This window comes from Arachis hypogaea, chromosome 5, assembly GCF_003086295.3.
Source record: "Arachis hypogaea cultivar Tifrunner chromosome 5, arahy.Tifrunner.gnm2.J5K5, whole genome shotgun sequence".
Taxonomy (NCBI): domain Eukaryota; kingdom Viridiplantae; phylum Streptophyta; class Magnoliopsida; order Fabales; family Fabaceae; genus Arachis; species Arachis hypogaea.
In genome coordinates, this window is record NC_092040.1 from 47,400,863 (window position 1) to 47,428,359 (window position 27,497).

At 38.3% G+C, this 27,497-nt stretch overlaps 1 protein-coding gene across 5 annotated transcripts; it reads right to left on the bottom strand.

Moving 5' to 3' along the window:
* Positions 1 to 6,301: 6,301 nt before the first annotated feature.
* Positions 6,302 to 27,365, bottom strand: LOC112801559 (uncharacterized). Of its 5 annotated transcripts, none has more exons than XM_025844369.3 (15): positions 27,015 to 27,365; positions 26,261 to 26,589; positions 25,319 to 25,396; positions 24,706 to 24,761; positions 24,323 to 24,442; positions 23,806 to 23,876; positions 23,204 to 23,297; positions 22,858 to 23,061; positions 22,075 to 22,326; positions 21,657 to 21,765; positions 21,385 to 21,452; positions 21,136 to 21,205; positions 20,976 to 21,050; positions 20,791 to 20,882; positions 6,302 to 6,499 (listed from the first exon to the last, which is right to left on the bottom strand). In XM_025844369.3, exons 2-15 carry the CDS (start codon positions 26,576 to 26,578, stop codon positions 6,436 to 6,438), a joined length of 1,671 nt encoding a protein of 556 aa, XP_025700154.1. In that variant the 5' UTR covers positions 26,579 to 26,589; positions 27,015 to 27,365; the 3' UTR covers positions 6,302 to 6,435. The 5 variants fall into 5 exon arrangements, with proteins under 5 accessions (XP_025700154.1, XP_025700155.1, XP_072093330.1 ...); XM_025844370.3 differs by having other exon boundaries at positions 6,302 to 6,513; XM_072237229.1 differs by having other exon boundaries at positions 26,261 to 26,631; positions 27,015 to 27,141.
* Between the last annotated feature and the right edge of the window lie 132 nt (positions 27,366 to 27,497).

Here is a 27,497-nt window from a genome sequence, read left to right on the forward strand (position 1 = left end):
ACATGAAAATTTTGGATCAAGACACAAGATGCATGCAAGAATGCTATGAATGTCAAGATGAACACCAAGAACACTTTGAAGATCATGATGAACATCAAGAACATAATTTTGAAAAATTTTGATGCAAAGAAAACATGCAAGACACCAAACTTAAAAATCTTTAATGCATGGAAAATATGAATGCAACAATGCACATGAAAAACAACAAAAGACACGAAACAAGAAATCATCAAGATCAAACAAGAAGACTTGTCAAGAACAACTTGAAGATCATGAAGAACACTATGAATGCATGAGAATTTCGAAAAATGCAAGAAAAATTTAAAAGCATGCAATTGACACCAAACTTAAAAATTAACACAAGACTCAAACAAGAAACACAAAATATTTTTGATTTTTATGATTTTCTAATTTTTTGTATTTTTATTAATTTTTTTTTTCGAAAAACATTTTTGGAAAAAACGAAAAATAAAAGAAAAATTTTTGAAAAAGATTTTTGAAAAGAAAATTACCTAATCTGAGCAACAAGATGAACCGTCAGTTGTCCATACTCGAACAATCCCCGGCAACGGCGCCAAAAACTTGGTGGACGAAATTGTGATCACTATTCTTTAAGTTGTATGAAATTATTATTGTGACACCAGTTGAATTCACAACTCCGTTCAACTAACCAGCAAGTGTACTGGGTTGTCCAAGTAATAAACCTTACGTGAGTAAGGGTCGATCCCACAGAGATTGTTGGTATGAAGCAAGCTATGGTCACCTTGTAAATCTCAGTTAGGCAGATTAGATCTGTTTATGGGTTTTCGAAAATAAAGATAAGAAAATAGAAATAATAAAAGGGATAGAGTACTCATGCAGATTCATTGGTGGGAATTTCAGATAAGCGAATGGAGATACTGTATGGCTCAAGGACGCCTGCTCTCCCACTGCTTCAACTCAATCCTTCTTACTCCTTTCCATGGCAAGCTGTATGTAGGGCATCACCGTTGTCAATGGCTACATCCCATCCTCTCAGTGAAAACGTTCCTATGCTCTGTCACAGCACGGCTAATCATCTGTCGGTTCTCAATCAGGTTGGAATAGAATCCCTTGATTCTTTTGCGCTTGTCATCACGCCCAGCCTTCAGGAGTTTGAAGCTCGTCACAGTCATTCAATCACAGAATCCTACTCGGAATACCATAGACAAGGTTTAGACTTTCCGGACCCTCATGAATACCGCCATCTATCTAACTTATACCACGAAGATTCTGTTGGGGAATCTAAGAGATACACATTCAAGCTCTGTTGCATGTAGAACGGAAGTGGTTGTCAATCACGTGCGTTCATGAGTGAGAATGATAATGAGGGTTACTTATCATCACATTCATCATGTTCTTGGGTACGAATGAATATCTTGGAATAAGAATAAGAGAGATTTGAATAAAATAAAATAGAACTTCATTAATACTTGAGGTACAGCAGAGCTCCACACCCTTAATCTATGGTGTGCAGAAACTCCACCGTTGAAAATACATAAGTGAAAGGTTCAGGCATGGCCGAATGGCCAGCCCCCCTAACGTGATCAATGATCTCCTCAGATGAAGAATAAAACAAAACTGAGACCAAAGATGAAACGTGGTCAAAAGACATCTAATACAATAGTTAAATGTTCTATTTATAATGAACTAGCTCCTAGGGTTTACATGAGTAAGTAATTGATGCATAAATCCACTTCCGGGGCCCACTTGGTGTATGTTTGGGCTGAGCTTGATCAATTCACGAGCTGAGGCTTCTCTTGGAGTTGAACTCCGAGTTATGACGTGTTTTGGGCGTTCAACTCCGGATCATGACGTTTTTCTGGCGTTTAACTCCAGACAGCAGCATGAGCTTGGCGTTCAACGCCAAGTTACGTCGTCAATCTCCGAATAAAGTATGGACTATTATATATTTCTAGAAAGCCCTGGATGTCTACTTTCCAACGTCGTTGAGATCGTACCAATTGGAGTTCTGTAGCTCCAGAAAATCTACTTCGAGTGCAGGGAGGTCAGATTCCAACAGCATCAGCAGTCCTTTTTGTCAGCCTTCTTCAGAGTTTTGCTCAAGTCCCTCAATTTCTGCTAGAATTTACCTGAAATCACAGAAAAACACACAAACTCATAGTAAAGTCTAGAAATGTGAATTTAACATAAAAACTAATGAAAACATCCCTAAAAGTAGCTCAAACTTACTAAAAACTATATAAAAACAATGCCGAAAAGCGTATAAATTATCCGCTCATCAACTTGTAGGCTTGCTTTCTTGAGGTTGGGTGGTCCTTGAAAGAGAAGTGAATCAAATTGAGGTCTAGGGTGACTTGGCTTTATTGCTTCCGTTAGCCACACTAACGCTACAAGTGTGGCATTAGTGCTGAAGTTAGTGTGGCTAACGTCACACTTGCTACCCAGTTGGTGTTTTTGGGCTTAAAAGATGCCTCTTGTTTGTGCTTCAATTTCATGCCCACTATAGACTATTATATATCTTTGGAAAGATATGAATGTCAGCTTTCTAACGCAACTAGAATCACTTCAATTGGACCTCTGTAACTCAAGTTATGCTCCTTTGAAGTAGACAAGGTCGCTGACACAGTCCCTAGCGTTACCGGAAAACGTGAGTCACGATAACACTAGCGATCAGGGGCTTAATGTTGTCAGGTTCTGGAGCTCAAACTTAATGTCCACCCCATACTATTATATATTGTTGAAAAGCTCTAGATGTCTACTTTCCAACTCCTTTTGAAGCTCATCATTTGGAGCTCTATAGCTCGACTTACACTTCTTGGAAGGTGAAGAGGTCAGTTGGCCTTACTACAGATTGATACCATGTTCATCTTTGCATTTTCAGGGTATGTTTTCTCACTCAAATTTAGTGTCCACCATGTAGTGCCATATATTCTTGGAAAGCTCTGGAATCCTACTTTCCAATGTCTTTGGAATCACCTCATTTGGAGTTTTGTGGCTCAAGTTATTCTTGTTTGAAGAAGGCATGGTCAGACTGCCAGGTGAGACTTTTGCCCACGTTAGTGTAACTAACGTGGCCATTAATGTGGGTCTTCCTTTGCTTCACAAACGTTAGTGTGGATCACCTTTTCCACTAATGTTGGCATCTCCCCTTCCTTCCACATTAGTTCCCACGTTAATGTAACTAAAGTGGAAGCTAACGTGGGTCTTCTTGCTTCACAAACGTTAGTGGCACTCACTTTTTCCACTAATGTTGGCATTTTTCTTTCCTTCCACGTTAGTTCCCACGTTAATGTAACTAACGTGGAAGCTAACGTGGGTCTTCTTGTCCCTTGCTAACGTTAGTGGTGCTTACTTTTACCACTAACGTTCCATGCTCTCCTTCTTCAAAGTTAATGCTATTAACATTCTCACTAACGTTGGGGCTTCTCTTTTCCTCCACGTTAATGGCTACATTAGTGGCACTAACGTAGACACTAACGTGGCTCTTCTTTGCTTCTTGTTACCTGAAATCAATCAAACAAAGTGCATCAAAGTCTTGCTCTTAATCATGGGATCATGCATAATCCAATTTATCATTCAATTCATGCATAATTCTCATGAAATCATTCAAAATTCACAACGTTTGCTTGAATCATGATGTGAATGCATTTTCAACCAAATACTTGCTTATTTCCTAAGAAAATGTATGAAACCAACCTAAAGCATACAAAAAATGGCTAGTAAAACTAGCTAAGATGCCTTGGCATCAACTCTAAAAACACTACTGCCATTGTCTCTTGCAGAGAACAGTTGAAGAAAAGGGATGAGAATCTATGGTTTCCAATAGGGTACTAACAGGAGGGGTAATAAGGCAACTCATGTGCTAGGGTTTATCAGGACAATCTTGTCTATTGTAGGCTATCTTTAGGTCTACAGTCTTTGTCCTTTTATATTATTCGCCTTATAAAATCAAATAGTGGTAACAATCAAACACAAACAAGCTATAGAATAGCATCATGGAGAGTAATCACAGAAAATATGCTGCAAATAATATGATGCATGTCTATTATAGGCAGACCATGAGCTCAGGTGTTGGTTAACTACCTGCAAACCGACATTATATGGGAACAAGGCCTAGTATAACTTTTCAATTGTGTACGTTTTGCATATGTGTCTAATGGATAAAGCCATGTATATTTTGACAATCAGCAATCATCGCAGAACTTGATACTATAATATGCTAACAATTGAAAAATATTGTTCAAACAATCAATGGGTGTTCCCACATTCAATCAAGAACTAAGCAAGTGGGATAAACCACTATTCTTGCCAGACATATGATCAGAAAGAATGCTCATTCTAAAATCTTAATTTTTAACTCTCTTTTTTAATAATAAAGATTTTAGGTTCATTTATTTGTAATGAATTCTTTCACTTTCTTCAAAGAATCCTTTTGTCTTTAATCTTTTAGAATTATACCAATTCAATCATTTCTTATTTTTAATTATCATTCTGTCTTCAGTCTTTTATAAAAATAATGTTTATATCCTTTAAATTTTAAAATTATCATCTTACCGCCCAATCTTTTATAAAATAATTTTTATATCATTTAAGCTTCAAAGTTATTGATTTGCCCTCAATCATTTATGTCATGATTTATGTTCTCAACGTTTCAAAAATTATTTTTTTGTCTTTGATCTTTCTTTTTTTAATTATTGTTTTACCCTTATATATCATAGTTACTTTCTTATTCTAATCTTTTATCCTAATAACCATTTCATCCTAAATTTCACAATTACATTTTTATTCTTGAATTTTATCTTAACCACTATCTTGTGCCTATATTTTATCATAGTATCAATTTTTCTCCTAAACTTTATCATAATTATAGTTTTGTCTTCAAACTTTCTATATTTATATTTTTATCCCAGAACTATTTTTAATTATATTTTTGTACCTTTTTTTCTCTAATTTACTCTATGTTATCTATTTAGGTCTTTACACCCTTCTCACTTCTATTTCCTTTCTCATTTTGGATGCATCACTTTTTATTCCTAAATTTTCTTATTTTAACCCCTAAGTTATATTCTTAAGGATTTTAAGCATTTTTCTTAGTAACTATCAATCTTGCTCTCACTTTTTATTTTAGGACATATTCATAAAAGTTTCTCTCTTAATATTTGGAATTTACCTATCTTGATTTAATTTTTCTTTATTTACAAGTTAGCCCAAAATGTCTTAAACAGATTCATAAAACTTTCATATTCATCTTAACAAACCAAACTATTCATTTAGACTGACTTTTCAAATTCTTTGCTTGTTATATGGCCATTACCATGGGCAGTCATTTCTTGGATAAGTTTATGTGAATCTTCTGAACTAACTTAGCATTACTAATAGTGTAACTTAGATTTCTTTTAGTTAACAATACTCATAAATCTAGTGAACATCTCATCAATGTTTACACCTTTCTTCATCTTGCAATCTTCACATTCTCTAAACAAGATGTTGATAGTGGTTTTCTTGACTTGTGTTCTTTTATGTTGCATCTTTATTCTATCCAAAATCTCTTTGGTAATATCAGTACTCAGACTTGGGCAAGAGCTAGATGAGGAGATATTTTGACCTAGAATTAAGTTAGACCTTTGTTTTATGTCAGACCAGCTATCCTTAGAAATTACTATTCTGATAGATTTTCATGCTCACCCATAGTTGAGTTGGAACATTGTTCCCATTCTCAACTATGTTTCACATGTCAAGATTAGTGAACTCAATAAAGAGTTTCATTTTGTCTCTTTAATATAGATAGTTGCCATCATCAAATAACGGTGACATGTTGAGAGATTATCCTTCAGTAAGGTGATTAGAGGTTTTCTTCATCATGGATTTTTGTCGCTAAAACTAAAAATGTGGATTGAATTGGGCTTTGAACACCTTTTATAAAAAGGTTTACTATATTAGAGGATAAAAAGGTTTACTATATTAGAGGAGTTTTAAAAGAATTATATGTTTTAGAAAATTCTTAATATTATTTTAATTTACAAAATTATATACTAGATCATAAGTATATATTTTATCCTTAACCCTAATATTTGGTTTTAATTTTATATTTAAATTTCATCATATGTTAATTATATCTCTAGATATTGACGTGTGACATTGCAATCGTACGCTAATGTATGCGTAGAATTTCTAACACACTCACTACTAGACCGGATGCGCTACTCTGATAGCAAGAAGTATTACGACTATTTTATATACTTAAAATTAAAATAGGAGCCTATGACTCGACACCGTATTGCTTATTTTTTTGAAAATCGGAAATAAATACTTTACCTTAAAAAAAAACAGACATAGATCATATACCAAACTTCTTACATAATAGCTTATAATATAATATATATATAAAACATACAACTCCTATCCCTCTTATAAAATTGCAATAACAAAGATGAGGGAAGAAAAATTATCTAATTAATACAATATCATATAAACCAAAACGCAGTATAACTCTTCATAATGCTCCTTCATCCGATTCCTGAAAAGGTAATGCTGTAAGGGGGGTGAGAACCTAACCACACGGTCTCACCACGGAGTTCTATAATTGTCATAAGAAGATATTTAATAAGAAAACTATTTTCAAGCTTAGTGATTATCATTGCCTTATGAATCTTTTAAAAACCAATAGCTAATCATTCAAAACCTTTTCAAAGAAACAATATTTAATCTTTTAGAAATCCAAAACCTTTCTTTTCTTTTCTTGTAAGAAGATCTCAATCAAAAACCAACCACGCAATCAATCAACACAATCATCCATTCAACACCAAAGTTCATTCTCAAAAGTAGCACACCAGAACAAACACAGGCAAAACAGACAAGGAAAACACAAGTTTAGATAACAGTTACAGCAAATAGTTCAGGTAGCAGTTAAGAACAGTTTAACAATTAGACAAACCAAAACAAAATTCAAACCCAAGCAAAGCATACAAATGCTTATGATGCATGCCTATCCGATTGCTAATGAGCTCATCTATCGGTTATACAGCCAATCCGACAATTCCTGTTTGCTAAACCATTGGACTGTCCCCCGACGCGCATCCCCATGAGTCTATGCATAGTTTTTTCTCATATATATATCAAATCGCTCAATGGGGGTACCATTCCCGGGAATTTATAAGTGTCCGGTCACCCTTATGTCGTAGGGTCAACAGAGTATCGAGTCTTAACTTGGAGCAAGTGGTGGCAAGCCACTACGTCTACCCAGAAAAACTCGTGTCTCAGATAATTCAAATTCATAAACTATATGAATAATTCATTGAACATTCATCAATATCTAAGTCATTCTCAATATCATCATCATTCGTCAATCCATATCTCATTTCCAAAGTCATTCAAAAATCATATTTCAAAGTCAATCCTCATCATCCTTCCTTCCATTCCGTTTATCAACAATCCCAATTCAAAACATAATTCTTCCTTTGCTAAATAAATCAAACTTAAAACATATAGTATTTAAAACCAAATATTTTTAAATAATTACTTCAAATGAAACTTCCAATTTTATAAAATTTCGACAACATCTCTAAAACTCTAAAACTCAGATTCTGCCGCCCTTTTCAGATCCCAACCAGCAACCAAACCAAACGCCTGTTGATCATTCAAATCACTTCCAATTATCATTATCACAACAACAACACTCAACCCAAGGAAATTACAAAATCCAGAATTCAATCAACCAATCCTATAAATCGTAATTTAAACCAACTTCAATCAACAACATCAATCAATAATTAAGAATTCTCGGTCTTCTCAAACAGTTTCAGACCAAACCATTCCTCAAACCCTTTTCGAATCATTTCCAAAATAGCAAATCATTCTCAATAAACAAACCGTTTTCAAATATAAAGTCCTTTCCAAATTTATTTTAAAATCAAATTCCAATATCAAATCGGGTTTAATATCAAATCAAATTTCAATATTAAATCTTTTTTAAAATCAAATCGTTTCCAAAATTAAACTAAATGCCAATATTAAATATCTCCCAATAATTCAAGAAAAAACACTTTAACAACATCAGTCAACTAATCAGAATATTCAACTTTCTCAATCGATCAATCAATCAATCGAACTAATAATCTCATTCATCCAAAGCAACTCAATTCAATTCATAAGACTTACGAAATCACAAAAATGTATTTTACGTATTAATATCGATTTATAACAACTCTGGAAAGAAAAACAAGTTTAAGAAAAGCGCCCCTACCTCAAAGTCGAAACTCGCAAAACCAAAACACGTCAAAAACCCCTTTTCCTCGGCCAGCGACAGCTGTAGCTGGAACCTCAGCTTTATCCACTATCCGTAGCAGCAACCGCAACTCTAAGCGCGACAAGCAACAACCAGAACTCGATCCTACGTTACCATCATCTCAGAATCTTTATCAAATTCATAACAGAGCAGACATACACTAGCGGTGAGGTTTTGAAAAAGATATACTTACTTAACAAAGGAGAAACATGGAGACGAAGCAATGGCAGCAGCTCCGAACTATCCCCACAGCAGCTCCGGTGATGGCGGAAAAACTCACCGGCAGCTGCAATAACATCGCAGTGATAACAATACCCCGAGATATTGAAAGGATGGGAACCAAAAGCAAGAAAACTCTTTACCAACGGTAGTGGCGGCAACTAGGAACTTTGACAATGGCTGCGGCAGCTCAGGAGTGGCTCTGTCGGTTCAGCAGTAGCAGTGACTCCCTTATCTCTCTTCCGTCTGCGTTTCTGTTTTCCTCTCCTTGCGTCGGATCCTCGTGGCGGCCTGACAACTTCAGAACGGCGATGGCAGTGGGTGACCCAGCGGTGGCAGAAGATCCCAGCCCCAACCGCGACGCCGTTCCTCTCCTTCGCATGCGATAGCTTCGACCTCCCTTTTGCACGCAACATGATGGCTCTCCTCTTCCTCTGGTTCGTGCGACGGTGGCAACGGGGTTTCGGGCGGCAGAAGCAGCGTAGAGCTCTGGCGAGATGGACCTTCGGGAAGGTGACAGCGGAACAGAACGCGATGACGACGATACAGATGACGGTGGCGGAGACCCGATGAAGTTGGCAGCGGCGGGTTTCTTCCACGCCTGCGAGTACAACAGCGGCCATGAAGAGGATCCGCGACGGCGACGCTGGCGGCGCTGGCTTCCCTCGGTGATGGTGAAGACGGCATGGACAGCAATGACGACGCGATGCCCCTCACGGCACCTTCCTCCCTCGCGCTGCTCTGCTCCGGCGATGTGCTAAACGGCGAGACGGTGGCAGCGCAGACAGCTTCCCCTTCCACCGGCGCCCCTCTTCCTCTTGGATCTCCTCCCTTTCTTTCTTTTTTTTTATTTCATCTTTTCTCTCTTTGTTTTTCTAAAGCAAAGCAATAGGTTTAGGTTAGGTTTGGGGAAGGGAAGGCGGTGGGGTAGAGGGTTAGAATTAGGGTAGTTTAGGTAATTTTAATAAAATTAGGGATATAGAATATTAATTAAAAATCTAATTTTAACTTTTAAGATTATTTTTAAAATATTATTTAATTATCAATTTATTAATTGGTTTTTAATCAAATATTTTAATTTTAAATTAGAGATAATATAATTAATTTTTTTGTTTATAAAATTAAAGTATTGTTCTGGGGCTTACCTAGAACAGGACGGTGGTTGGGCTTGTTTGTGAGGCCCAAGCGTTGGAGGAGGGTGGTCTCCGACTTGGTTTACGTCTGGGAGCCGCCTCCGAGTTGTGTATGTGAAAGAATGGGGGGTGGTACCTGCAAAGACACTCCGATGTCTAAGTCCGCAAGGGTATAAGCAGGTCTAGAGAGTATTGGGACTTATGAAATACCTGAGATGTGTCAGTGTATTTATAATGGTGAACCCATAACCACCGTTGAAGTAGTTCTGCCATTTAAGGTGGATAACCATCCCTTTATCGTAGGGAGGTTGAGATATGGCTCCTGGAAGTGGGTAGAGAGATTTTAGGGGCAGTTACTCATTTGAATGAGTGGTTATCTGCCAGCTAATCTTCGTCCCGACGTCTTTAGGATAAGTCGTGGTAAGAACCGACTTCGTAGGGAGGAGGTCGGTACAGGGCGAGGCTCAACCCTTTGGATTGGGCTTTTCATTTGGTCCTGGGCCTTATCGTTGGGCTAGGGTATGAACAGTGCCCCTACTCGAGCCCAATTTCTTTTAAGACTTGGGTTCGAGTATTCTACTCGGGGTCGTGGTCGACTTGTGAGGGAACCGACGTGATCGTTCGCAACCGACGTGACTTTTCATGACTTTTGATTTTCACAGTTACGTCTAATCAAACGTCGCGTCCGTTAGGGGTTTGCGTAGGTATTAATTACCTTGGTAACGGTGCATTCATTAATGACCGCTTCCATTTTTACCATTATGCCCCTAACGTGCTTATAAATATTTTCCCTTTCTTTCGTTGTTTCGTTTCTTCGATTTTTCAAATTTTCTTCTCATCTGTGGAGCAGTTTCATATCTGTTCGTGGAACACTTTCGCTGAAGGCTTCCATCTTCCTCCACCCCTTTTCAGGCAAAGGTTGGTTCTCTCTTCTCTTCTTTTACTAAGTGCTTCTTTTTGCATGCTTTTTATTTTTGTTTTAGAAAGAGAGAAGGTGACATCGTAGGCTGCTTAATTCCATGCCCCCTTAGGAACTCTCGTTTTTTATTCTTTTTTCTTTTTCCTTTGTAGTTTTTCATCGTATCTTTAGGAAAAATGTCTTCTGTAGAAGTACTTACTCAATGGGTTGATGTTACGGTCTTGGGGGAGGAATCCTTGGTCGATACCGAGTTTATCACCCACCTTCGCACTCACCACCGAATTTGTACCTCTGAGGAGGACGAGCCAAAGTATGAATTGGTGGTCCCTGGTCTGGAAGACCGGGTTTGTTTCGGGAGGGACACTGAGGAGGTCCCTCATTTTTTCTATATGTATGAGAGTATGATTACCCGTTTGGGTGTTTTTCTTCCATTTTCTGATTTTGAAATAGCTGTTTTACGTCACTGCCGAGTTGCTCCCACTCAACTTCATCCCAATTCCTGGGGTTTTCTGAAAATTTATCAGTTTGTCAGCCATGCCTTAGACTTTCCGACTTCTTTGAGAATTTTCTTTTTTCTTTTCCACATGACCAAGCCCTTCAGTGGGCAAAATAACAAGCAGCAGTGGGTGTCCTTCCGAGCCATACAAGGTCGGAGGGTCTTCACCCTTTTTGATGAATCCTTCCATGACTTTAAAAATTACTTTTTCAAAGTTCAAGCCGTAGAGGGTCACTACCCCTTTTTCTTGGATGAGAATTCTTCTCCTCGCTTTCCTCTGTACTAGTTAGAGGCCTCCCCCTGTGAGAAATATGGTTTGGACGACCTGGATGAGGTGGAGGCGGCCGTTGTGGGGTTCCTCCGAGAAGTGTGGGGAGGACCCATATTTGGATACCAAAAAATTTCTCCAAGAGTCGCCGACCTTTGTCCAGACACAACTAGGTAGCTTTTTTTATTGATCTACTTATTTCCGACTTGTTTTTACCGACTTGTTTCGCTGACTTTTTGGCTACTAATTGTTTTCTTACAGAGATGGCGAAGAAGAATTCCAGTGAGTCTTACCAGAGAGTCTAGGGGGCCAAGGCGAGATCTCGTGCCAGGACCGGCGGTGCCAGGGTAACTAGCTCCTCTCTCTCCTCCTCCTCCTTCTCAAAATTTGGGGACCCCTTCTCGACCTATCGTTATTTCCTCCTCGGCTTCTTCTCAGCTGCCCCCTCCCCCCCGACCTTCTCCTGAGCCAGAGAAGAAGAAGCGTAAGACTTTATAGTCTAGCTCTTCTTTTGAAGGTGAGGCTAAGGTGGATGCTCCTGCATTTATCCAAAAATACATCTATCCTCATACCTGTATAGGTATGGATGATGTTTCTATCCGGAACCACCTCACTATTCTGGCACAGGAGAGTGTCAGGGCGGCGGCGGTGTGCACCAAGTTTCTTGATATTTTTTAGAAGACTCCTCTTAGCTCTCTGGGTTCAACCTCGAGGGTTGAAGAGTTGGAGGAAATGCTTCTCATATATCAGAAAAATGACAAGGAGTTGAAGGAGGAGGTCGCTAAGTTGAAGGAGGAGAGAGATGGTCTTCGGGAAAAGGAGAGCAAGTTACAAGCCCAACGCAATATGGAGGAGGGCTTGAGGAAGAAGGCGCAGGAGAGTTATTCGAGCTTGTTCAAGGACCTCGTGGAGGTGAGGAAGGACTTGTTGAATTCTCGGAATGCTTACGCCGAGTTGGAGGACTCTATTGCTGAAGGAGCCGAGGAGGTCTGGAGGATTTTTAAGGAGCAGGTCAGGGTCCTTGCTCCCGACCTGGATCTCTCTCCTTTAGATCCTAACAAGGTCGTCATTGATGGTGACATAGTTTCTCCTCCTGCTTCCGAGGTTGTCTCTGAGTCAGATTTGAAGACTCGGGGGCAGAGAATCATTGAGTCCCCTCCTCGTCCAAAGGATGCTCTGAGTTCCTCAAGGTCTCACAGAACCTCCTCTCCGTCTCCTATGGATACTTCTCTCTCTGGACCTGATGGCGCTCTGTCTGCTTTTCCCGACTCTGGTGGTGATCCGACTACTCCCTTCGGCTCTGGTGGTGATGTTCTCTAAAAATTTATTGGCTATATGGGGGCCTGGCCTGTGGGTCCCCTCTTTTTTAAACTCTTTTTATATTTGTTGTGGTAGTGGTATGCTGACATTACTTTTGGCCTTTTAAGGCCGTAAACAAAATATTTATAAATATCCCCTTTTTTGGATAAGGGTTTAAGTTACCTTTTGTGTGCATGCTTTTTTTTTTGACACTTTGGAAGACTTATGTGACATTTTCTTTAAAAACCTTTTTCTTTGGCTTGTCTGTCCTTTTTGAGCTTTTTTGCTTTAAGGACTTAGGACAGTCTTTTGGCCTTTTAATAGGTTTTTCTATCTCTTTTTCACTATTCCTTATACTCAACTTTGTGGTTTATTGAGTTTCTTAGGTTATTTTTGCGATGCGTTTTTTCCTTTACTCGGATTTTCATTTCGACTTATGAATCGAAGTGTTTCCGAGTATTTCTACTCGGTTATTCGTTTCGACTTATGAGTCGGAGTGTTTCTGAGTTTCTCACGATCAACTTTTATAACCTCTTTACACCGACTTGTACCTCGTCGTTTTATCCTGACGACCATCTAGGTCGGTTCATGGGATTTTCATGCTTTGTCGAGCTTAAGTCGGCGCGTTTCGTAGAAAGAAAAAGAAAAAAACGAGAAGGAATTTATAAGAGATATTGTAAAAGATCTTTATTTATTTGGGAAGGTACTTTACTACTACTAAGGGATTTTGATAGTCTATTTTCCCTTAGCCTCTACTGTGATGCCTCGTTAAAAACCCTTCTTCAGAAAAAACCCTTTGATTTTTGGGAAAAAATCGTGAAGTTGGGAAAAGAGTACATCAGGGAGTAGAGTTTACTTTTAACTATAGTACCATTTTAAGTTACAAGCATGCCACGACCTTAGTAACTCGGTGCCGTTTAGGTCGGTCACCTTATAATAACCTTTTCCTAAGACCTCACTAATTTTGTATGGTCCCTTCTAATTAGCAGCGAGTTTTCCTTCCCCCGATTTGTTGACTCCAATGTCGTTTCTGATCAAGACCAAGTCGTTTGGGGTGAAGCTTCTTCGAATGACTTTTTTGTTGTACCTGGTAGTTATCCTTTGTTTCAACGCTGCTTCTCTTATCTGGGCTTGTTCTCGGACTTCGGGGAGCAGTTTAAGCTCCTCTTTGTGCCCTTGTATGTTTCCGATCTCATCGTGGAGAATCACCCTTGGACTTTGTTCACTGATTTCTACTAGTATCATGACTTCTACACCGTAGACGAGTCGGAAGGGCGTTTGTCCAGTGGCAGATTGTGGCGTCGTCCGGTAAGCCCATAACACTTGTGGGAGCTTCTCAGCCCAGGTTCCTTTTGCATCTTGTAGTCTTTTCTTTAGTCCTGCCAGTATGACTTTGTTGGCTGCCTCGGCTTGTCCATTTGCTTGTGGATGTTCCACCGAGGTGAACTGGTGTTTGATCTTCATACTGGCCACCAAGCTTCTGAAGGTAGAATCGGTGAACTGGGTTCCATTATCTGTGGTAATGGAATATGGTATCCCATACCTTGTGATGATATTTTTGTAGAGGAACCTCCGACTTCTCTGGGCTGTGATGGTGGCTAATGGTTCTGATTCTATCCACTTTGTGAAGTAGTCTATTCCCACAATCAAGTATTTGACTTGTCCTAGGACCTGGGGAAAAGGACCTAACAAATCCATCCCCCATTTTGCAAAGGGCCATGGAGAAGTTATACTGATTAGCTCCTCGGGGGGAGCCACGTGAAAATTTGCGTGCATTTGGCATGGTTGGCACTTTTTCACAAATTTTGTGGCATCTTTCTGCAAGGTCGGCCAGTAGAATCCAGCTCGGATTACTTTCCTGGCTAGCGACCTGGCTCCGAGATGGTTTCCGCAGATCCCATTATGAACCTCCTTTAGTACTTCAGTGGTCCTTGAGGTCGGTACGCACTTCAACAATGGTGTTGATATTCCTCTTTTATAAAGGATATTTTTCACCAGAGTGTAATGTTGTGCTTCCCTCCGGATTTTCTTAATCTCTTTTTCCTCTTTGGGGAGGATGTCGAATTTTAGGTATTCGACCAAGGAATTCATCCATCCGAGGTTTAGCCCAGTTACCTCTAGGACATCTCGTTTGTCCTCTACTTTTACCACAGAGGGTTCTTGGAGAGTTTCCTGGATCAAGCTTCTATTATTCCCTCCTAGCTTGGTACTTGCTAACTTGGATAGGGCGTCTGCTCTGCTATTGAGATCCCGGGCTATGTGCTTAACCTCAGTTTCCGCAAAGTGCCCGAGGTGCTTCAGAGTTCTTTCCAAGTATCTTCTCATGTTCGGGTCTTTAGCCTAATACTCTCCATTTATCTGGGAGGTCACCACTTGAGAGTCACTGTATATCATCACTTTTGCTGCACCGACTTCTTTTGCCAGCTTCAATCCTGCAATTAGGGCTTCATATTCTGCCTGATTATTTGAAGCTGGGAATTCAAATTTGAGGGATACCTCTATTTGGGTTCCCCTTTCGTCGGCCAGTATTATGCCTGCACCGCTTCCTGTCTTGTTTGAGGATCCATCTACGTAAAGTTCCCATGCAACTGGCTTCTCTTGATCTCCCGCGTATTCTGCTATGAAGTCGGTGAGGCATTGGAGAGCTCTATTGCCCATTGAACCATTCTCCCTGCAATATCCGTCTTTTGGAGGATTTGCTTTATGGGTTGGTTCGTTCGGACTCTTATCGTATGACCTTGAAAGTAAGGTCGTAGCCTCCGTGAGGCTATTACTAAGGAGTAAGCAAATTTTTCTAATTTGTGGTACCTTAGTTCGGGGCCTTGTAGAACTTTGCTGACGAAGTACACTGGATGTTGTCCGACCTCGTCCTCCCTTATCAGGGCTGATGCGACAGCTTTGTCTACTATGGACAGATATAGGACAAGATCTTCCCCAACTAGAGGTCGGGTCAGGATTAGAGGTTGGCTCAAGAACCTTTTGAACTCCTGGATTCTGGAGTCCACTCAAACTGGCTTCCCTTTCTTAATAAAGAGAACAGTGGAAGGGATTTTAATGCTGATCCTGCCAAGAACCTGGAGAGGGCCGCAAGTCGGCCATTTAGTTGTTGAACCTCCCTTAAGCAAGTCGGGCTCTTCATTTCCAGTATAGCTTGACACTTATCGGGATTGGCTTCAATCCCTCTTTGCGTCAGCATAAACCCTAGGAATTTTTTGGCCTCCACTGTGAAGGTACACTTTGCGGGATTTAGCCTCATCCCGTGCAACCTTTTGGTGTCGAAGACTTGCGAGAGGTCTGTCAAGAGATCAGCTTCTTCCTTAGTTGTCACTAGCATGTCGCCTACGTAGACTTCCATTAAGTTCCCGAGGTGGGGGGCGAACACCTTGTTCATCAGCCTTTGGTATGTGGCCCCTGCATTTTTTAGTCCAAATGGCATGACCACGTAGCAGAAATTTGCTCGGGGCGTGATGAACGATGTTTTCTCTTGGTCTGTCTCATACATAGGGATTTGATTATATCCCGAGTAGGCATCCATGAATGACAAGTATTGATACCCCGAGCTAGAGTCTACTAGAGTATCAATACTTGGGAGTGGATAAGGGTCCTTGGGACACGCCTTATTTAAGTCGGTGTAGTCGACACACATCCTCCATGGCCGTTTTGCTTCTTGACTAGCACTACATTTGCTATCCATGTTGAATATTTAACTTCTCTGATGAAGCCGGCTTCTAGGAGTGTCTGTATTTGTTCTTCCACCACTAGGGCTCGTTCTGGGCCGAGCTTCCGCCTTTGCTGTTGTACAGGTCGGGATCCTGGATACACCGAGAGCTTGTGGGACATAAGCTCGGGATCTATCCCATGCATGTTGGAGGCTTTCCAGGCAAAGAGGTCAGAATTGTCTCTTAGGAGCTTAGTCAACCCTTGCTTCAGGGTTTCCCCTAGGTTGGCTCCTATGTTGGTATTTTTTCCCTTCCTCTTTGCCGACCTGTATTTCCTCGGTTTTTCCTCCTGGCTGTGGTCGCAACTCTTCTTTGGCCCTTGCACCGCCGAGCTCTATGGTGTGAACTTATTTGCTTTTTCCCCTCAGGTTCAAGCTTTCATTATAGAACTTTCTTGCCAATTTCTGGTCTCCCCGCACCGTTGCTACCCCCGCTTTTGTCGGGAATTTCATGCAGAGATGGGGGTGGATACCACCGCTCCGAGTCGATTTAGGGTAGCTCTTCCGATTAGGGCATTATATGCTGACCCTACGTCGATGACTATGAAGTCTATACTCAGAGTTTTGGATTTTTTCCCCTTTCCAAAGGTAGTATGAAGGGGTAAGAATTCCAGTGGCTTTATTGGCGTGTCGCCTGGCCCGTATAAGATGTCGGGGTAGGCTCTTAGCTCCCTCTCGTCCAACCCTAGCTTGTCAAACGCGGGTTTGAAAAGGATGTCAGCCGAGCTTCCTTGATTTACTAGAGTTCTATGGAGATGGGTATTGGCCAGGATCATGGTTATCACCACTGGAACGTCGTGTTCAGGGATTACTCCTTGTCCATCCTCCTTTGTAAATGAGATGGTAGGAAGGTCAGGCAATTCGCTCCCGACCTGGTAGACTCACTTGAGGTGTCTCTTGCGAGAGGACTTGGTGAGTCCCCCTCCCGCGAATCCACTTGAGGTCATATGTATATGTCTCTCCGGAGTCTGCGGTTGTGGGTCTCTTCTATCTGCGTCATCTCGCTTTCTCTTCTCATGATTGTCCGACCTTTCCATGAGATATCTATCAAGTCGGCCTTCTCTGGCCAGATTTTCTATCACATTTTTGAGGTCGTAACAGTCGTTTGTTGAGTGACCATATATTTTATGGTACTCGCAGTAATCGCTGCGACTCCCCCCCCCCCTTTTTATTTTTAATGGGCCTAGGAGGCGGCAGCCTTTCAGTATTGCAAATTTCTCTGTATACGTCCACTATAGAAACTTTTAGAGAAGTATAAGAGTGATATTTCCTGGGTCTGTCGAGACCGAGGTCCTCTTTCTTCTTGGGCTCCCTCTCCCTTTCTTTTATCGAGGGAGGGTGCCCAGATCGCCAACTCGACTCTCTCAGTCTGGCATTTTTCTCCATGTTGATGTACTTTTCCGCTCTCTCCTGTACATCACTCAAAGAGGTCGGGTGCCTTTTTGATATGGACTGTGAGAAGGGTCCTTCCCTAAGTCCATTTACTAATCCCATGATAACTGCCTCTGTGGGGAGATCTTGAATTTCTAAATACGCTTTGTTGAATCTTTCCATGTAATCACGCAGAGGTTCCCCGACCTCCTGTTTAACTCCCAGAGGCTCGGTGCGTGTTTTACTTTATCCTTCTGGATGGAGAATCGCATCAGGAATTTTCTTGAGAGGTCCTCAAAGCTGGTAACCGACCTTGGAGGGAGGCTATCGAACCACTTCATCGACGCTTTTGATAGGGTGATCGGAAAAGCCTTGCAACGTGTTGCATCAAAAGCATCAGCTAGATACATCCGACTTTTGAAGTTGCTTAAATGATGTTTTGGGTCTGTGGTTCCGTCATAGAGGTTCATCTCAGGGCTTTTGAAGTTTCTTGGAACCTTCGCCCTCATTATGTCCTCGCTGAACGGGTCCTCTCCTCCCAAGGGCGACTCTTCTCGGTTGCCGCGGGAGTCTCGGGCTTTAAGGGAGGATTCAAGCTTTGTGAGTTTTTCTTCCAACTCTTTTCGTCGTTCTATTTCCTCCCTGAGGTTTCGCTCTGCCTCTCGTTGTCGTTCTAGTTCCTATTCTAGTTGCTCCAAACAACCTTGGTGGCCGTGGACCAGCCCCATTAGCTCGGTTGCATGGGGTGGCCCTTCCTTTCCGGACTCTCGTCCTTCCGAGGAATTTGCCTTTGGGTTTTTGAGCCCAGAGGTGCCTTCTTTATGCTGGTCGCTGGTTCCTTGATGAAGGGTCAGGTCTGCGTCATTGTTTCCGGTATCTGGATTTTCTTGCTCGGAATCAGACGCTGCATGTCCATCTTCTGGTGAGTTGTCCACCATTACTGGTTGATCTCTCGGGTCCCCGGAAATGGCGCCAATGTTCCGGGGCTTACCTAGAACCGGACGGTGGTTGGGCTTGTTTGTGAGGCCCAAGCGTTGGAGGAGGGTGGTCTCCGACTTGGTTTACGTCTGGGAGCCGCCTCCAAGTTGTGTATGTGAAAGAATGGGGGTGGTACCTGCAAAGACACTCCGATGCCTAAGTCAGCAAGGGTGTAAGCAGGTCTGGAGAGTATTGGGACTTATGAAATACCTGAGAGGTGTCAGTGTATTTATAGTGGTGAACCGATAACTACCATTGAAGTAGTTCCGCCATTTAAGGTGGATAACCGTCCCTTTATCTTAGGGAGGTTGAGATATGACTCCTGGAAGTGGGTAAAGAGATTTTAGGGGCAGTTACTCATTTGAATGAGTGGTTATCTGCCAGCTAATCTTCGTCCCGACTTCTTTATGATAAGTCGTGGTAAGAACTGACTTTGTAGGGAAGAGGTCGGTACAGGGCGAGGCTCAACCCTTTGGATTGGACTTTTCATTTGGACTTGGGCCTTATCGTTGGATCAGGGTATGAACAAATATTAAATTCTAAAATTTCAATTATTTAAACTAAATCATATAAAATTTTTATTCTTTTATAACTACTCAATTTTATAGTTTAAATATAAAAAATAATTTAATAATTATAAAATTAGATAAAATTCTAATTAATTATCAAAATCTGATTTAATTAGCTTAAATAAAATAATTTCTAAAAATAAAATTTTTAATGAATAAAATAAATTAAAATTAATTTATAATAAGATTTATTTAAAAATTCTGGGTCAAACAGAATTGTCATGAAAACATCTTTATTAACGATGTTAACCTAAGGATATAATTGACGCATTTGTAAGTAGGAATAAAATGAAACAAATTAAATGTTAAAAATATTTTTAATTTTTTTTTTAAATTTCAGAGACGAAAAGCATATATTTACTGTAGTTTTATCTTGAACCACAATATGAATTGATGGGGGTGTTTATGTTACATTTTTGTTTTTTTTTTTCTTTTTGGTGTAATCTTACTAAGACAACTAAAATTAAAGGATTAAAATTCAATATTTAGTGTTTAAATGGCATATGATGCAAGGAGGAAAAATTATTGGCTACATAACTTGATTTCTTAGTCACAATATTTATTGAATTATTTGATAGATTGCATTTGATAACGTAATATATTCATTCAAAACAAAAATTGATAATTCCAAAATGAAGAAACAAAACAAATGAAAAGCTAAATGATGACTTCATGCCAAATCACAGCAAACAGAGTCTACCATATGGATTATTTAGTATAATAAATTAAGAATATTGAGAGAAAAATGAGAATCCTCAAAGCCAGATTTTATTCAAAAATTTTTCATTTGAAGAGCCAATAATCAGCCATCTTCAAATAATACAGAAAAAAATCACTTTGAATTTTATTCATAAAATTTATTTTTTACTTGCATAGAAACTTATCATTGCTTTAAAAAAATTGAAAGAAAAAAAAAGATAATTTCTCGATGGACAGCGCAAATAGATCCTCTTCCCACTCCCTATAATAATGGGACAAGACAAAATAATGAAGTAACAACAGCTGACACTTATCTATCAGACTATCATCATCTATTGATGATTGGCACTGCACATGATGACATGTTCATGGTCTGTGATAAACATATTTTGTTCTTGGATCTACCATGAGACCCTTTCCTCCATTCACTTCTAAATCATGCCTATGTGAAGAAAAACACCAAAATAAATTTTATTCCTTGGTATAAAGTAAAATTTCAAGAGGTATAAATTGAAGGTATGTTTGGTTGTGTAAAAAATAGGGTGAAAATTTTAAACATGATGCTCATCAATGAAAAATTTCATCCCCTTTTTTTAATCCTAAATCAAATATACTCTTAAGATTCCATTTGGTAAGTATTTCTGGACAATTATAAAAACAAGCAAAATGTTTGTCCTGAGACAATTTTCTCTCCATGCAAAAACCGAGGATAGTGGAAACCTAAATAAAGAACCATTCTGTCTTGTTTCTTCTTTGAAGCACTTACCAAACATAACTTGAAATTGTATGTTTTATGAACAAAATTATGAACAAAATAAATGCTGATGACTAAGAGAACAAATAACAAAACTCAACTGGAACACAAAATCTGGAATGGTCAATTGCTCACGAGGGACGTATCGGAAGAGCTGCAATAGTCTATCAACATATACCACTTTCTTCCATCCCTAAATGTTCATCAACAATGACTAAGCATTTGGATATCCTGCAAATGCTATGCAGGTTTAAGTTCAACAAAATAATTTTGATGCATAACTTACCATATTGTCCACGAGCAACTGGAGTGCAAATACAGCTACTTTTAGCCCCAAAGATGGGTGAAGGACATATACCGCCTGTCAGAATATAAAGAACAAATGTTCAACAGTAATGCATGGCAAAATAAAAACATATATTAGGAAGACAAACATATGTGCATACATGTAGGTTCCGCTGGTGCTTCCGACCAAGTATTTGTTGTAATCTTCTCATCCATCCCAAGTTTGGTTGCCTATATAGGAAAATATACTGTAAACAAATTTGAAGCAACTAATTATAGGAATACTAATGTTCATAAAGTTTCATAAAGTAACCTACAGTGAAAACAAATACTTCATAAAATATAACTTGTTCTCTAGTTTTATTTTATAAGATCCATTTTTCTCCAAAAGAAAACTCTTTAACACTTACATCTGTAGTGATGCAGCAGAGTGGAAGTAGACAATAGTATACGGCTTCTGTATTATAGGCTCAAACTCCTGAAATTTAATATAAAGATAATTTTAATTATATTTGAAGAGTAAAAAAGGGAAGAGGAAATAACATAGGAGTTAAAACTTATGGCCATATATGATTTGTGAAGAGAAATAACATTCACAACATTAGATATTGAAACATTTTTAATGGCTTAATTGCCAAAACATAAATATGCCAAGAAAATAGGTATAATCAGACCAAATCACCTTCACAACATAGAGCACAAATCGATCCAAATCAAGGCATCTGAGCAAAAAGTGAGCCCCCACAACAACCATGACAGGACGACCCTCACTGTCTACACCTCCACGGTAGCTGAAAAACATAAATACCTCTGAAATTAGGCATATTATCAATCTTAAAAATTGCATAAAATCCTCATACTAAATAGGATAAGTAAAAAAATAGAGATTTTATTATATTTGTTTCTATGATTGAAATCTAATGAGAATTAATTGTTATCCATAACGTTTCCTCTCCTTAGCAAATGAACACCATTTTTTTGGATAAAATCGAACAAAAGAACATGAATACCATCATTATATAAGACTCCAAAAATCAGAAAACTTTCACACTTAGAAACTAATAAATCTAACATATGTGATAATGAAATAGGATACATACATAATTTTCATCTCTGCTATTTCAGAAAGATTCAAGGAATTTGCTTTAGAAAGATATCTTGAGTGTAGAGAATATTCTTCGGCAGCAGACAATGGAGGTCCACCAAGCTCGCCAAGTCCAAGAAATTTAGTAAAATTCCAGCTATTTTGGGCTTTAACAGTTTTCTCCCACTGCTCCAGACGTCTTTCATCAGGGTCTTTAATCAAAGACATGAAGGCAGGATCCAGAAATGAATCCAAATATGATGAAGTCCTATAATAGTTCAATAAAAATGAATATGGTGTTTAATCAAACAAAGAAAAAACTTAAAACAAAACGTTAGTAGTAGCAATTCATACTGTCATGTACGAACATAAAACCAGTGTAAGAGCAACTTGTAAACTGGAAGGAGATAACAAAACTTTATTTTGGCAAGTTTTTATGCACCTTTCGTACTTTTAGAGATGCTGAATGGACATTAAATATCTAGCAATAAATTATCGTGGCCATTGTTAATACTGAATGTTAGGGTTGGCATGAAAAATGTTTTCGCAAATGTCTCATGCAGATGTACTTTAGTTATATGATGCAATATTATTTAGAGAAATAAAGTGAAACACATCATGTGCTGTACACAAATGTAACATTATGTTAATCATATCAGGCCCAGTGAAAATCCATTGTTTATCTATGTTCATATTGTTAATGTGAATTCAGGTTTTGGTATACAATGCAACACACTGAGTTATGTAGAAAAGAAACAGATTATGCAGAAATCTCCTTAAAAGTTTAGAATTCACTAACCTACGAATTGTGCCTACATCACTAACAGGAACATCAGCTGGAGGTTCAGGAGGTCTTCGAACTTGTTTCTTAGGTAAAGGCTTGATTCTAATTTTACGCTCATCTATGACAGTCTCTCCATTCTCATCCCCAACATCTGCAGGAAGCTTTAACAAAGCTACCTCCTCCTCATGTTTATCCCGTGGAAAGTAAAGTGGAAGTAACCTAAGTAGAAACAAAATAAAGGTAAGAACAAATAAGTAACATAACACCCAATATAGAAACCCAAATAGACATTTCCACAAACTTTTGGGAAGTTTATGCCGCTCAAAATAAGTTAGGTATCAACAATAGAGAAACAAAGAACCTCTTATATATCTCGGTATCTAGTGTACTGGTAGTACAAAATACAACAGCAATTATGTTGTCTTTCTGCTTCTCAAGAAACCGTCTAACAGTCCCTGGCACAAGAAGAAAGCTATAATATAACGATACCAGGTTATCAACATTGAAAATCATATATTATAGGACATAGGTTCACCATGGCATGATTAAATAAGTAGAAGGTTTTCAAAACTGTGTACAATAGTGCAATCAAGCATAAATTAGGTTCTGAAAATGCATTTTATTAGATGGAAAGTTAAAATAAAATTAAGCAAACAACAATAAATTGATCGGCAACTTCATGAGGTAGGAGCTTCTTTTGTTTTGGGGGGCAGGGGGTAGGGAAGTGGGGTAAACTATGCCTATACTATATATGCTATTTTTCAGGTTATTGCCAGCAAAACCTGTTATTTTGATGTTAAATATCCAAGAAAAGTAAGGAACCACACTTTAAAATAAAAAAGTAATCTCATACTACTTGGTTTGAAAATTTAGATACCCCAGAGTACCTTAAGTCCCTAAAATAGTATGGAACAAGAATCCAAAATCATACAAAAACAGTAAATTTACAAGAAAACAACTTACTTATAGCTACATGTGCAGCCGGTTCACGAGGATAATTCTTTGCCTCTGTATAAATACAGCTGAAAGCAATGCTGATATATGGCATAGAAGAAGCAAGTTTTAGATCATTGAAGTAACATTGGAGGTTCCATAGTTCCATACTAATAACTATTTCTAGAAAAATTGTGTTAAGTATCGAAGTGAAATGGAAAACCACACTTTAACAGCTAGCTATTAAGGAGGAAGAACTACTTAATGATAACATCAAGCATCCATACTCCCAATATTTGCTATTTAGTATTCACTTTAATCCAACGCATAGGTAACCCTTTTTATGGTGCTAACAACCCAAGCTTTAATACCATTGTCAAATACCTAAGTAAAATGAAAAATCACACCTTAAAAGCTAGCTATTAAAGGAGAAGAACCACTCTTCTTAAATACAACATCAAGAATTCCATACTAGTCGATGTGAGACTTTAGGCAACCCATAATACCAAAGTCCCTAACAAATTGACATAAAATTTGAAACTAAAACCTTTGAAGGCCATTTTCAATTAGAACCTCCAAGCAAGACCGATAGCAATGACTTAAAGCATTTTCGGCAGCAGTGTGGTACTTCACAGCATACTTTGGTCCAACAGTATGAATAACTTTTCTGCGAGAAATTAATAAAAGGCATAAAACAACATATGGATGGAAACTTAATTTTGTGCAAGAGACTGCAGTAGTGCAGTATGATGTATTCATATAAGGAAGAAATATAAATTTATGAAAAAACAGTAGAATATATTGAAATAACTTGTGCAGATTAACAAATGATTAACCGTCTCCAAACAAAACACATAAGAAGAAAATATTGCTAACTAACATTGCTCTAATTTTACTTAACAAGTGATTGTCAGAGGCTAATACACAAACCTTGCAGGAAGGTTATATGCACAGGTAGCTTTAGCCATCCCCGTTCGGCATCCACCCTATCAAGAATAAAGACGTGCAATATCAATCCATAAAGATGTTAAGGCACTATAGTAACAACACTTAATACTGATGCAATGCTTACATCTTAGCCATTCTTCCTACCAAACTCCTGGCTCAAACAACAATAACAACAAGAGGCTTTTCTCGTATGAATCAACAATGACATTTTGTTTTTTCAAAAACCAAGTTTTCAAAATTGGCACTTAAAACTGAGTCCTTCATATTTTTTTCACTTCTTAGGGATCTTCTTGGTCTTCTCTACCTCTAAATGTTCTGCACTTTCTATCATGCCTAAATGGCTTCTATTGGACTTTTTTGAATGTCTTAACCATCTTAGGCATGAATCTACTTTTCAAATCTCAAACGGTGTCAATCCTACTTCTTGTCTAAGTAGTCATTCTGAATTGCACTTTATCTTTAGGATTCCTCATCCACTACAACCATACTCATATGTTCAACACATTTATTTGATCACTACAATTATAAGCTCAAATGTCATCAACAATGACCACATGACAAAATAGTTTTGCAAAGTAATTAATGTGATCTATACCAAAGTTGCGCACTCTTCTGCAAGACCAGGTCCAGCTGCAGCATGCAGCCCAGCGCTGCTATGTGCTTCATCCATGACCTGTGTTAAAGAATGAAACCAGGTGAAGAAACTAATTGTAATATAGATTCCTCATATTTACTAGAGGTCTTATAATATCATTATAATATTGCATAATTATAATGGTCTATGGTTTAGGATAGACAATGTGAAGAAAACTTGAGATCACTTATATTCAACTAAATTCCCTTGGCCACAAGTAAATACAAGTAACAAGTTAACTATTGTTAATGGAAAATAGAAATTAGCATTTGGTTATGTTTATTGGATAAAGGGCACGACGTAAGGTACCATTATTTATCAGCAATAGAATCATCACTAACCTAGAATTCTACTTCATTGAAAACCAAAAAGAGAGCAAGCGCCTCTATAAATAAGCATAAGTTCCTTCTCAAGCCCTTATTGTCCTATTTTGAACTGCACAAATTGTTGTCAAAAGAAAAAGACAGCACAAGATGGTACCTCGGGCATTGCAAAATAACCAAGAACTAAACCTTATTCCACTGGGTATCATCAACTATATGGTAATGAAGCTATAGTATCCTAACGTAAATCATGTTCATCTTTAAAGCCATTTTTCCCCTTGATTTTTTTCTACCTCTAGTTGCTAAATTGCTCTCCACCTAATCTATTATCCTTACCGTATATTCTAGCAGTCTTCTCTAGACATGTCCAACCCAATTTATATGAGATTGTATCCTTATTTTGGTTTCACCATAATAAGGACAATTTTATTTTTAATCATTCCTTCCTAATTTTATCTTACCTAGTTGCCAAATTTTATAATTACCCTCATAAACAATGTTAAACACTTTTATTGTAACACTAAATAAAACAATAATGACAATGATAACAAATAACAATAAACAAGAAATCATATCTCACCTCATTTGTTGAATTGACCACAGCATCCACCTCAAGGTTCCACGGATTTCCCCTCCACAAGTATATCTTCAAATTAACTTCATTGTCAACAGGAAACCTCGACACAGAGCCAATGCCACCACTGTCGGCTTCTGATTGGGAAGTCAAAGGATCGGGAAAGTACGGATTAGAAAATGATGAATCTCCATTATCATCATGTCCCACAGATTGCTCAGCATCAATCCACCGCGGAATTTGATCCAGAGTCACAACGGAGATCCCAGTTTCATTAGGAAATCCAACCTCAGGTGTGGCTGAATGAGCCACAGGCACATACATTGTAGGCACTTCTATAAATAGCACCAATCACACTATTCAGTTTTATATTTTGTCTGTCATTGCCACAACCACCCCACACAATCACAAACTCAACTATGCAATCACCATAATCATAATCAACAGTAATAACTCTACTTCCAAATTCGAACAAATATGAGATTCTAAAATAAAATTTCAATCATTCTCCTTCCAAATTTAAACAATGATATCTAAGATAATTCAAGTGTAATTCAATTCTTCAATTATTATGTTTTGGCATCCAACGAAAAAAAGCACAAAAGAAAAAAATAGCACAAATTCATAATTTAAATTTGTATGAAATGGTAAAAATCTAATTTGAGAATAGTTTTATCTCGCAATCCCTTTGAACTGCATGTGAAAAATTCAGAAGACAAGAATGGAAAACCTTAATTGGATGACAGAAAGCATGAAATACCTGGAATTATAATCTAGAGTCAGAAAAGAAAGTGTTTTTTTCTTCTTTCTCCTCAAAGTTAGTTTTGCTGGGATCAAATGAGAAACGCAAACTATTTTTCTAATTTGTGTATTTACGTATAGTTAAAATTAAAATAGAATGCAAATTTTTTAATTTATTTTTGGATAATTAATAAAAGAAAAAATTAAGAGTATATAGCTTTTTGTATTCACTATTTATCAGCGGCTTGCGGATGACGATGGGTCGTAAGTTTTTTGAAATTGAGACGAAAATTGTAAAGAAGTCTTGAGGTGCTAATCATTTAACCAACATCGTCGTTGCTAATTAACTGACATTTGTACAGAAATTAACACTTTTTTATATTGGGTTGTTCTATCATTTATTTAGATTCATCTGTACCATATCGTTATATTATATGACACGTGGATAGTTGTCTCCCTTTAAGAGTTTGTTTGGGATTTTTTTAATGATTTTTTTTAAAAT

What these genes read in the sequence shown, in the direction of transcription:
- LOC112801559 (XM_025844366.3), bottom strand. Translation starts at nt 26,578, where the DNA reads ATGTATGTGCCTGTGGCTCATTCAGCCACACCTGAGGTTGGATTTCCT. An exon ending in GATGTAGGCACAATTCGTAG is followed by an intron (nt 22,327 to 22,857) that starts GTTAGTGAATTC and finishes GAACTATTATAG; the next exon opens with GACTTCATCATATTTGGATT. An exon ending in AGCACCAGCGGAACCTACAT is followed by an intron (nt 21,051 to 21,135) that starts GTATGCACATAT and finishes ATATTCTGACAG; the next exon opens with GCGGTATATGTCCTTCACCC.